The sequence below is a fragment of the Thermobia domestica genome, chromosome 18 (genome assembly GCF_964235325.1).
Source record: "Thermobia domestica chromosome 18, izTheDome1.hap1.1, whole genome shotgun sequence".
Classification (NCBI taxonomy): Eukaryota; Metazoa; Arthropoda; class Insecta; order Zygentoma; family Lepismatidae; genus Thermobia; species Thermobia domestica.
The window spans coordinates 9,119,110-9,131,383 of NC_137471.1; the positions used below are offsets into that span (position 1 = coordinate 9,119,110).

The 12,274-nt window shown below is 35.1% G+C and overlaps 1 protein-coding gene across 3 annotated transcripts in view; it reads left to right on the forward strand.

Annotated features, from left to right (window-relative positions):
- Positions 1 to 12,274, forward strand: part of Madm (MLF1-adaptor molecule) — a 236,947-nt gene that overhangs the window by 202,496 nt on the left and 22,177 nt on the right. For 2 of the 3 annotated variants that reach the window (XM_081745202.1, XM_081745204.1), the window contains exons 3-6: positions 244 to 374; positions 1,391 to 1,485; positions 1,937 to 2,029; positions 6,877 to 7,167. In XM_081745202.1, the coding sequence (XP_081601328.1) occupies positions 244 to 374; positions 1,391 to 1,485; positions 1,937 to 2,029; positions 6,877 to 7,167 (610 nt within the window). The remainder of the gene's footprint in view (positions 1 to 243; positions 375 to 1,390; positions 1,486 to 1,936; positions 2,030 to 6,876; positions 7,168 to 12,274) is intronic. The other variant, XM_081745203.1, reaches the window with a different exon arrangement.

The following is a 12,274-nucleotide window of genomic DNA, read 5'->3' on the forward strand; positions in this document are numbered from 1 at the left end:
GCACCACTATTACTCTTGCGTTGAGTAGGAGATGGGTCCCCTTAACCAAAAAGAAATTAGGTAAGTTACGACAGAGACAGGACATCTCACTATGTTGAAAAAAAAAAAAATAAATAAAAAAAGCATGATGTTTTTAGTAGTTGAATATGAACAGTAGTGTTAATAAATTGCATTTTTCTTTGTGATGAACGTTCGCTGTTGACCATCTTGACAATCCACATCAATGAAAATACATATTTACAGGTCATTTTCATCACAGAGTACATGTCATCAGGCTCATTAAAACAGTTCCTAAAACGCACCAAGAGAAACGTGAAGAAATTACCCCTACAAGCGTGGAAGAGGTGGTGCACGCAAATTCTGTCAGCCTTGAGGTAAGCAAATTAAGTATTGTCTATAGCCTAGAAAATATGTTTTAAAATAAAAGTGCCCATCATACAGTTTCTGGTGTCTAATAATTATCATTTTACTTTCTAGCATCAAATTATTAATAATTTTTTTGTGAATGTTAACATGAAGAAACTTAACTTTTTTATTTTAATTTTTTAAATGCAATTCAGTAAAGTTTTATGTATATATATTATATGGAGATAATATATATCAGAAGTAAATTAACAATCAGTTTTTCCATTTAGATTTCAATTTCAACTTCAAAAAAAAGCAAGAAAGTTCTAAGTAAATAAATTGTTCAATTTTTAATGCAAGAAACATTTTTAAGAAAAAGCTTCAATTAAAATCCAGCATTTAAATCCTGGGTTGGAGCTAGGAGACAGTCGTGACAAATAAATCAGGTAGGCCTGCCAGAGACTTCATGATGTTCATGCTGATTTTTTTTTTCTTTTATAAGAGGAAAATTGAGTTGCAAAAAAAAAAAAAAAAAAGTTAACGATGTATGTTTTGAATAAGTGTGTATAGATGCCATACGGATGAATGATCATATAGCATGATAAATAAATAATCATTTGTTCAATTAAATCATAGTTTGTTTTTGTGTTCTGTATATAATTAAGTTTTGTTATATTTTGTTTCGTAAACTTGTAATATCAGTAAGTATTAAAATGTTTGTGTTCAGTTATTTAGAGTTTCATATCTTGAGACATACGTAATTTTATTGTTGAAGTTAAAAATATAAAGCTAATTTCGTTGTTAATTATGTAGTTTTTTGAACATTTTTATTACAAAATGCAAGTAAAAAAAAAATACTGTTTTATTCTGTATGCATCCATACACACTGATGTGTTTTCAACTCATTCATTCCTCGAGGCAAATTGCAGCACTTATTTCCTGAAGTTGAAATCACACAGTGAGTGCCGACTCGAGCGTTGCTCGGCTCCAACCCGCTACCAACCATCTGTGTTGATGAGGGTACACTCGCTGTTTCTCTTTCCAGTTACTTGCATTCCTGTTCACCCCCCATCATCCATGGGAACTTGACCTGTGATACGATATTTATTCAGCACAATGGGCTCGTGAAAATCGGATCAGGTAAAGTGAAAGTCATTTTTTTTTCACTTTTGTCTTCTTAGTTGATAAGGCTTCTAGCTTTGTAAGGTTAGGATTTTAAGGGTGAAATTATGTTTTGCCTCACCTTGAATGGTTTTTGGGTGTCTTGGCCGAACTTTTCACACGTACGCAAACAATTACACACTGTTTAGAAACGTAACCCCTTCGTGAAATATGTAGCAATTGGCTTTTTCGTAAATTAAATAATTTTTTTGTTAACGAAAGAAAGTATTTAGGATTTGCAAAATGGCAATGATTGAACATTCGAAAGCTTCATTTCATTGAGGTGGTGTGAAATGTAAGCTCTCTGAATGTCTCAGTCTTGTTCTTGATACACACCATTTTGCCTTCATTTGTTCAGGAGACCTAAGCCATTCAAGGTTTCTGGGAACCGTATTCCACTAATCGTTTGTTTTTTGCATTCTCTCAACAGTTGCGCCTGATGCTATACACCATCATGTCAAGACATGCCGGGACAACATGAAGAATATGCACTTCATAGCCCCCGAGTATGGAAGTAAGTCTTGTAGGTATCATGTATTTCAGACTACTAACTCTCTCTGTGTGTGGAACTTTGCATGACGAAACCCTGATCCAGTGCAGGTAGTGGAGTTTTTAGCAACTGCTTTCTTGTTTCTGTTTTTAGTTTCTTGGCTACCAGATACACCTTCCCTTATCCGTGTAGTAACTAATATTCACTCTTCTCTTTTTTGTTGTTATTGTTGTGTTGTTACTGCAAAATATGCAAGTAGTGTCTTTGTTTAACTCAGTTGTCTGTATCTTTGTTCTGAGTCTAATCTCAGAAGAATTAATATGTGTGTGTTTTGTTGTGTTGAGCAATACAAGAAGTCACGTAAAAACTCACTACTAACAATTGTGCTATTACATGTCAGAAATTATTAATTCATGGATTTTTTCAGCTCGTCTGAATACTGTATTCGTACTTCCATATACATGTGTGATAGTGATCAGGTGGTTTGCTAGTGGATCTCGTGGGCCATTGCCCAATTTTTTATGATTATTTTCTGAGTTGTTTCATCATTGAATGAATAGTTAGGGAATTACTTATTAAAATTTTACTTACCAAAACACACACTTTTATTTATTAAAAAAGAAAAAAAAATGTTGACTGAATTTGTTACAATATATGATCTCTATTAGTAATTGTTTTCCACGATCTAAGGTGGTAGAGGCACATATATAAAATGTATTGTTTGATTACACAGTAAGGGTTTTCAAGGCAAAGTTTTATTTATTTTTTTTTTCTTAATGTGTTGCCTAATGAAATAAAGGCACAAATTTTAACTTTGTAGATTAGATAAAATTTTAATTTCGTCAGCTTTCTTCGACCTGTTATGTTTAAACTTACAACGGCGGCGAGAATTTCAAAGCAAGATTTAATTAGTTACAAATCGCCAGCTTTACAAGATACCGGTTAGTGCAAAGAAAGAAGTCATAAATGTACAAGGAGAATGTAGTTGAAAGACCACTTGAAATACATAAGTTACCGATACAAGAAAATTTAATCAACGGTAATGTAGCTCGTCAAATAATAGTATTTTTGTGGAAGGACCTCTACTGAGGATGGCAATAACCACTTGCCGAAACGTTCACACAGTTAAAGAAATAAGTGTGTTTTTGAGTAAGTACAATTTTATTAAGTGTCCAAATATACACATTCTGTTGAGTCAAGTAAGAGTTAGGGAACTACGTTAATTATAATCTGATCTAAAAAGATACTTTAGAATTGACGTCTCTTGCTGGTTGGTCGAATAGGATGTAACTTACTACCGTTATGCTTAGATCTACCTAAATACACTCGAATATAATAGTGCTTTTTCTAATATTTGCAGCTGGGTGTCATTTGGCATCTTAATTTACTAGCCCAATTCAATCCTTTCTCTTGTTTCACACGGATAAATTGTCTCAAGTAGAAAGACTCAGATCTTCATGTAAACTACTTTTGACGTAATTACGCGTTTCCTCCTGTCACAATGAGCTCAACAGGAGAAATGTATTAGAATGAGTATTTTATTGTTTGTTTTTTTTTATATATATTTTAAAGAAAACCTTCCGATTTTAAAAAGAAGTATTTCACTTTGAGGAGAACAAATTTAGCTACATTGTTGTAATATTTCGTCTGTTTGCTATATTGTTAACCATGATATATTTCATTTCGTCCCGGAAGTTCAGTTATGGGGGGCTGGTGTACGAACATTTTTTTTTTTTTTTTTTCCTGTGCTTTTCTTGGTTCTAAATGCTTCATGTGAGAAAAATCAACTTTATTACTATAAAATTGATACTTCTAAGGCATAGAATATTCAGAAGGAGATTTGGGAAAAGTTGAAAATGTTTACAGCCATCGAACAACCATGGAATCTCGTGCACCTGATATACCATATGAGTATGAAGTAAGACAGTTATCAGTACGATTGCACATTTACTGTTTAAGGATGGAAAAAATATATTTAACTGATTAATTTGAACATATTACAGGATGGTAAAAAGCACACATCTAATATAGAAACTTCTTTCGTCAAGAAGTTTATAACATTTATCTTGTTAATACTGTTTTAAATAGGGTAAAACACTTACAAAATCTTCATAGTACCACTTAATTTCAATACAGTGGTACTATAAGTAAGTATATTCACAATTGTAAATATTTCACTTGTCGTTGATGGGAGAGAAAATATTTTGGAAAACTCGAAACCAGGAGGACAGCTATGGGATTTGAGCCCGAGAACTCATTTTCTAGACGACAGCGAACTATGTATGTCGGCTTGTCGTAATTAAGAAAATGTAATTTCCTGTAACTCACATGAGATCATACTCAGACTAGCTTATTTATTCGTAGTTTGCAGAAAAAGAAATTCAGTTATCGACTTCATATAGAAGATGGAATGGGAGACTTTTCTGTCTAAATTACAGTAGAAATAAAACCATAATTTGTCATTCTGTGATTGATAAAGCCTTTTACAGTACCAAGAACAGTTGTTTAATAAATAAATAACTGTTTAACTGTCTTTTGTTTAATAACTGTTGATTAATGAATATATTACTTTCGAAAATGCAGAATGGTTTGTTTTCTGCAGTTAACTGAAGAGTTAAGGAGTTGAAAATCAAAAGACTAATATTTCTGATAATGGAAGAATTGATCTTAGTTTAATTGCTTCTAATACGTATTGTGAAAAGACTGAACAGAGATTTCTTAGTAGCTGCAATTCACATTTCTAGTTTCTTCTACATGGTTTTTCTTTTTTACGTAAGCTTTTTCTGTAGGGTGGTTGTAGGGTATCTTTTCAGTTGTTGCAGTTTTAAATTATTATTGAATTCTCTCTCCCTCTTGTAGCATATAATTTTTCGTTGTAAGGGTATTTACAGAATGTGGATAAAATAAAACTTCAAACTTCAGGAGATATTCGTTTTGCCAAATGAAATGGGATGTATGTATTATGGGTATATTTACGAGGGCATTTCCGAAGTTTCCGGGCTGTTAATGACATATTGCGCCATAATAAGCCGTTTATACGCCGATAGTGCCACCTACGAAAGACATTATTTTGCGATTTCAATTGCCTAATTGCATTAGTTCGTTGGAGACAGTTCGTTGAATCTGTTCATGTGCGTTAAACTTGGATGCTGCACGATAGTGTTCCAGCACACACGACTGTTGTTGCCAAGACTACAGTGAATGAATGAACTATTGTTTGGAAGGGATTCAGTATCCACCATACAGTCCAAATTTAGCACCGTATCCGTGGGGAAAAACAGCCATGTGGACTGGAGCATTGTCATGCAATACACACGCACAGCGACTGCAAATGGCTGCCTCCAACGAACTGATGTAGCCAGGCAGTTGAAGCTGGTACCTTATTTCTTCCGTAGATGGCACTATATGCTATAAACGACTTATTACCAGAGGCACGATATTACAGTGTCAAACCTGAAAGTTTGAGAAATATCTTCGTAACATTGACATAATATATAGCATGGATCAGTAAGTGCTTCCTATAGCAGCTGGAACTGAGTTGAAATATTTCTGACAAAGTTATAACTTCGAAACAAATGTAGTAACTTAACAACAGTTAAAGTTAACGAAAGATTGTTTTCATACAATCATTATATGTTAAGTAATTGATAAAATTACGGTATGGAAGAGAATTGGAAAAGACATATGAAAAATCTGTCACTCCTTCCTCTGTAAAACAACCGTAATATTTGGAAATGTATTGAGTAGTTTGTATTTGTAAATTATCTGGACAAGTATTGGTTGTTAATCGATGTTTATTGGATTTTTTTTTTTAATATGTCACCAACTAGTTCGGATACGTTAAAAGCGCCTAAATAAACTACGGTTTAACTCATGGTTATTAGAAGTATTTTCTTTCGTTTGATAGACTAGAAGTGTAAATGAATCCACCCCTCCCCCCACTTTTTTAATATTGCTTAAACATTTATTTGCGTTAGCTTGATTATATTTACAACGTACAATTTTGTGTAATAGCTAGTACTGTCCTGATGTTTCGCATTATGAAAGAAACACATTCTCAGATTAGTTATGACTCCATATAACTTGGCGACGAATTGCTGAAAACTGGATACTTCGTATACTCTTTATTTTATTAAATAGAATTTCGTAAGCACAAGAAAATAAAGCAGAGAATTTGAAATAATTTAGTGAATATTACAGTATTTAGGGTTGGGGGTGGTGGTGGAGAGATTGAGAGTGCGAATTATTGTACATTTGTAAACCTTTTCTTCCAACCAGATTTTAAAATAATAAATAGCAAGCAGTCTTCTGTTTGCAACATTTGATTTCTGCGTTTCTACAATGTCCGAACTTGTAATTTGTATTACAAGTATTTTACAGAGGTTGGAACGGACATCAAACACTCGGATTATATAAAAAGATCCCTCATCAATTGAATTGGTGAGTGAGAAAAGAATATATATATATATATATATAAAACCGCGATAACAGTTTCTGTATGTAACTAACAATCCAGTATGATTACGTATTTAGTATTTTGGGAAATGAAAGGTCTTAACATACCTTAGTGGTATTTCTGGTAAGCAGTTTTGTTTTTCGATTTCCAAAAGTGAAGTGGTCTTCCTTTTCCATTCATCGATTCAGTTACAGTCTGTTAGATTCAGTCAGAACAAATGCCTGTGCGAAACTAGGAAGTTCTTATGCTGATGAATATATATATATATATATATAAATAAAATGTAATATTCCTCGAACGATCACCAGGATCGTGTGAAAGGGGACTGAAGAATTTCTTCCTGAAGTTTGCCGGTTATTTGTTAATATATGTGTTTTGATATATGTATGCGAATTAATTAATTGTTGTAACGTTTGTTTTTTAGGTCCAATGGTGACGCCAGCCATCGACGTGTATTCGTTCGGAATGTGTGCACTAGAGATGGCTGCGTTGGAAATCCAGGGCAACGGTGATTCGGGTACTTTGGTTACGGAAGAAAACATCCATCGAACAATCGAATCGTTGGATGAAGCTCAACAGAAAGACTTCATTTTTAAATGCCTAAATAAGGAACCGAAGGAGAGACCGACTGCTAGGGAATTACTTTTTCATCCTCTTCTGTTCGAAGTTCATTCGTTAAAACTCTTAGCTGCTCATGCACTTGTTCACAGTGCAGGTAAGGATTTAATAATATTTAATAATAGTTATTAGCTATATATACACACGTAAGTGCACCAGAAGAGAGTGCTCAGTATTACAACTTCCGAACTAATTGCCCAAATAGCTTCAGGAAAAAAAAAAAAAAAAAAAAAAACTTCAGAGTAAGGGGCTTTAAATTAAGTCAAAGAGGTGGAAGGATATAATCATAAGTGTAGACAGAACTTAAGATCTGGGTGTGCATAAAGGTAATTAAAGCCCACCCATTCTCTCATGTGTTCATTTTAAGCACTGTATTTACTCGGATATAAGTACCCTTATACAATCCTAGACTACAGTACTTCTATTCATTCTAAAAAAAATACAAGATTGAAGCTATACATGTAATATTATGAACTGAAAAATTAGACCTTTACTTGGTCAACACTTTCAACTCATTTTCGTTCTCCATTCTTATGGTATTTTGACGCAGGCAAATAAAACAATGACAATATTTTGTGATGTTATGGTAAATCTCTCCACTGGTTGTCAGCATTTTCAAGTCCGTGTTTGTAGCTTTCGTTCCTCCTCTTCTATGTATTATGAACTTCGTACATTTACCTTTAAAATAAAGCTAAAACCAGAGATGTTAAGAAAGAAAAAAGTTGCACAGCAACTATGCGATCATAAGTACTCTCTTAGAAATGTAGACCAAAAATTTTGAAAAACGGAGCGCTTATATTCTAGTAAATGTGGTATATATTAAAAAAAAAAGAAGTTAAAACGTTATTTTAATGAATTGAGGAATTACAAAGAACAAAATTTTACAATGCGTGACAGTTGACTGCCATACACAAAAAAGAAAGAAAAAAAAAACATTTTATTGGGGTATGTACAGGCATACTTCGTAGCTAAGTCTATGATAATATAAAGTTAAATATAAGGAGATGGGTTATAACAATTATGATTGCATTGGATAGAGTTCACGGGCATTTTTTTTTCTGCGGCGATGGATATTTGGAGAATCTGATAGAGGTATTACCATTTCCGTAGTATTGTATCCATAGGGAAAAGGAGAACATAATATTGAAATTTTAAAATAGAAATGAGTTTTGCATTCTTTTTTATTGGGAAATTCTTGCTGTCAAAATATTGTGAAAAAAAAAAAACTTTTTAATGTTAACGAACTGAAGTATACCATCAATTGTGGATCTAAAAAGTAGTATTGGAAACCATATTGTATGTTCTTTCTTTCGTGTTTTTTCTTTGTTTTTCACTTTATTTTTTTAAACATTGTTTCATTCATTTCGAAGAGCTGTGAACCAAAAATTTATTTTCGTCGTCTCTTGAAATCTTTGTTTAAGCTTCGTTAATAAAATATTGCCTCTATAGTTATGAGTAGAGAACCTGAAAAAGTGCTTGACTCCCCTTCTGCTATTGATCATATTCTGTGGTAATACAATCCAGTAAAGACTTCTTTACTCGTTCCCCCCTTTTTAAAGATCCTCAACTCCTGACATTATCCTTGTATCTCCTTGTATCACATTATTCTGTCTACATAAGTTTTTTTTTTTCCTTTCTTTCTTCCTTCCTGCTTGGTGTCTAACCAACACATACTCTTCGGTCGGTGCACATTTTCCATGCTAATCACATGTCCTGTTGGTATTAATTATATGTCCGTTGATTCTTTCAGTTCATTTTCGACTTGTCTCGACTCTCCACTGTCTTCTAAACCGACTTCAAATACTCGCAATATATAAAGGTAACCAACAAAATTCTGTCGCTTTTGGTGAGGCTGTGTTCAATCAGCCATCACACCGTGAGTTGAATACCAATGGAGATAAGGCAAAAGTCAGTTGTTGGTGTCAGTATATCCAACATACTACCTGGTTGTGGCATTCAGTTACACCGTGAACTTGCGTAGGGACAGAGTGAACAGGGGTCCTCCACAGAGCATCGTAAGAGCGTGTGTGCTGTATGAGTTAAAACCGAGGTCAGACGCCGCTGCAGAGGGGCGGAAGATATGCCAGGCGTTTGGTGAGAGTATCGTGACTATGCGGACAGTGCAGCGGTGGTTTAACAAGTTTTAAGGACTGTGACGAAACACTCGAAGATGCACACGTGCCAAAAGACCAACTCATGTACAAAATTAAGATCTTCAGACAGCAATCGAGGTGAACAGTAGCCAGTCATGTGAGGAACTGGGACTACAATTCAGTATGAATGGAGAAACCATTCGGCAGCACCTCAGTCAATTTGGGAAGCACTACAAGTTGAGTTGATGGATCCCACATGATTTGACTCCGGGCCAGAAGGCAGTGCGAGCACACCTGTGTTTCTTTGCTGTCTCGTGTGAGGAATGAGCCATTTTTGGACAGGATGGGACATGTGATGAGAATTTGGTCCTGTACGAAGCTCTAACGGCACCGTCATCATTGATTAGCATTTTATGGACCGGTTCCAAAACAGCCGAAACCAGCACTACACCAGAAAAAGGTCCTCCTGCGTGTTTGGTCCAGGAGGCGTGCTTGGTGGACTGCTCGCTGCATCGTACATCGGCAACTGCTACGGGCTGATCATAGCATCAATACAACTGTGTACTGTCAGGAGTTGAGCCGTGTTCAAGAAAAACTCAAAATTCTGGAGCCAACACTCCTGAATCGAAAAGGGGTCCTACTGTTAAAGAACAAGGCTAAGCCCAAGTGGCTAGGATTAACCGGGATACTATTCTGCGCCTTGGATGGGAAACACTATTGCATCCGCCATACTCTCCGGGCATTGCACCGTCCGATTATCACCTGTTCCATTCCTTGGACAACCATCTTAGAAGACGCCAGTTCAAATCCGTAGCAGAGGTGCAAAATGCACTTCTTCGTTTCACGGCCCACCAAGTTCTACCGCGATGGATTCCATGGCCTTCCAGAACGTTGGCAGAAGGTCCTCGATGCTAATGGGGACTATGATCTTCCAGATACGTCTTCGGTGACGTATCGATGATCGATGGTGATGGGTGAAAAAGCGATAGAACTTTCTTGGTTATCTTTATAGTACCTTGTATAATCTACCATCATCATTATCAATACAGAAGCAATTATCCATTGTCAATCTGCTTCTTTAACTTTTAATTCCCCATTCATGTAAATATAAAGCGAAATTAAAACATATGAGTTTCATTTTACATTGTAAAACTGGAAAATACTTCCAAATTATGTGAATTCAATAACCGGAAGAAATAGATTTTTTACTTCCGATTTTAAATAAGGAGTACATTCAGAAAATGGAATCTGTCATTGGATGCCGAATGCATATAAAAAACAGTTTCTCGCTATTTCTACTGTATATAGAAATAAATACAACAGAAGCCCGATGTAACACGATTTCTGGGAGACATGCTTTATTACCGCGTTATAACCTTACCAAAGTATATCGAAATGTGACCGTACAAGTAAAATGGAGTTGCACTAATAAGTTGGAATATTGTGCACTCATAATTGCGTAGAATACTCAAAAAGTTGTGCTGTTTATTCCAGTCCCGTAACTGATCTTAGTTTACATTAGAAGTAAGTTATTGTTTCCATGTGCCATTTACTTTCGTGAATCTTTTGGAATTCAATGGCCAAAGTCAACTAGCGGGTATAGTGACAGCGCGTCTAACAGGAAAATTATACTGCAGAACTGCTTTTCACAAATTGTTTACTGTTCTAATTCAACTTTCAAAAGTAAAACTAAATAAATAAATAATAAATTAAACTACGGTACCTTTTATTGGAGGACATGCTTCCCCTCCGCGCTACATCGGAATTCGCGCTAGGTGCACAAGTTTTCGCTACTGGTTTCAGTGGGAAAATAAGGGCCGAAATCAAATCTATTCTTGGAATCCTGAATCCAAATTAAAACAAAATTCAACACTGAAACCGGAAGTGATAGCGTATTTCTACAATTTCCGGTTCCAATAGGAGAACAAAGTAGAGATAGAATCTATTATTGCGGTGTCGAACACCTGGCCACGTTTTCGTAACAAGCGTGGATGTAGTTCAGCTGGTTGGTAACAGATGGTGTTGGAGTGATTCAGCCCCAAAAAGATCTGCCATGATTAGTTCGTTTTAGATGAGTATTGAACCTGGAAATCATAGGTTTAATTACTTCCGGTTTGAATAAAGGGGTAAAAGATCGAGAAGAAAATTATTCTTGAGACGCAGAAAGCCATTTCTTACTGTTTTTGCAAAGTTTTGAAGACTAAAACCGGAAGTAGTGGAAGTCTACAACTTCTAGTTTTAGTAAAGGGATAAAAATTGAGATAAAATCTATTCTTAAGATGCTAAATAGATTCCAGAAAACCAGTTCTCAGTATCTATGACCATTTTTTGGTCTATGATGATCAGTACTGAGATAGTTGATTTTTACCACGTCTGGCTTAGATAGAGGCTTAAGAGAGAAGATTTAACATATTCTTGGGACACTGGTGCGGGAGAGACCCGCATTCGATTTCCATTGGGAGCTCATGCAGTTTGAATCCCACGGTAAACTGTAGGTCTACGTCTCATGTAGCTTCGGTACTGAAAAGGACTCTAAACTCCAGTTGAACTAACTGAGCAATCTCAAGACACTGAATTGATTCCAGAAAGCCTTCCTCGCTTTCTGTTACTGTTTTTAGTCTAATATTTATCGACAAACATACGCATGTAGAGGTTCTATAAGTATCCCTTATATACGCATAGCATCGTTGGGAAATCTAAAAGTAAAGGACAAGGAGCGTATACTCGTACTGCTGATCGTTATAGTATTCAGCAGTGTCAGATTTTTTTCGATTCGCAGTTCACTCTTTTAATAGAACCATTTTCTGAAAATCCCTAAATAGATAAATACATTCCATAATATAGTATATTCGTAGAAATATTCCCATGATATAGGATATCTACTCGTTGACGGCATTTCTGATAACTTTATATAAGATGTTCCGAAACATCTGTGGAAAATAAATGCTCACATGAAAACATAAAAATAATATATAGGTTATAACTTGGATATACAAATGCATAGTTTCGATGTTATATCCCACCAAAAAATTGCTTTGAACGATATAAAAAGTCATAACTTGAGAATCAAATGTGCGATGACGGTCGGGTAGAAACATATAGTGGTTATTT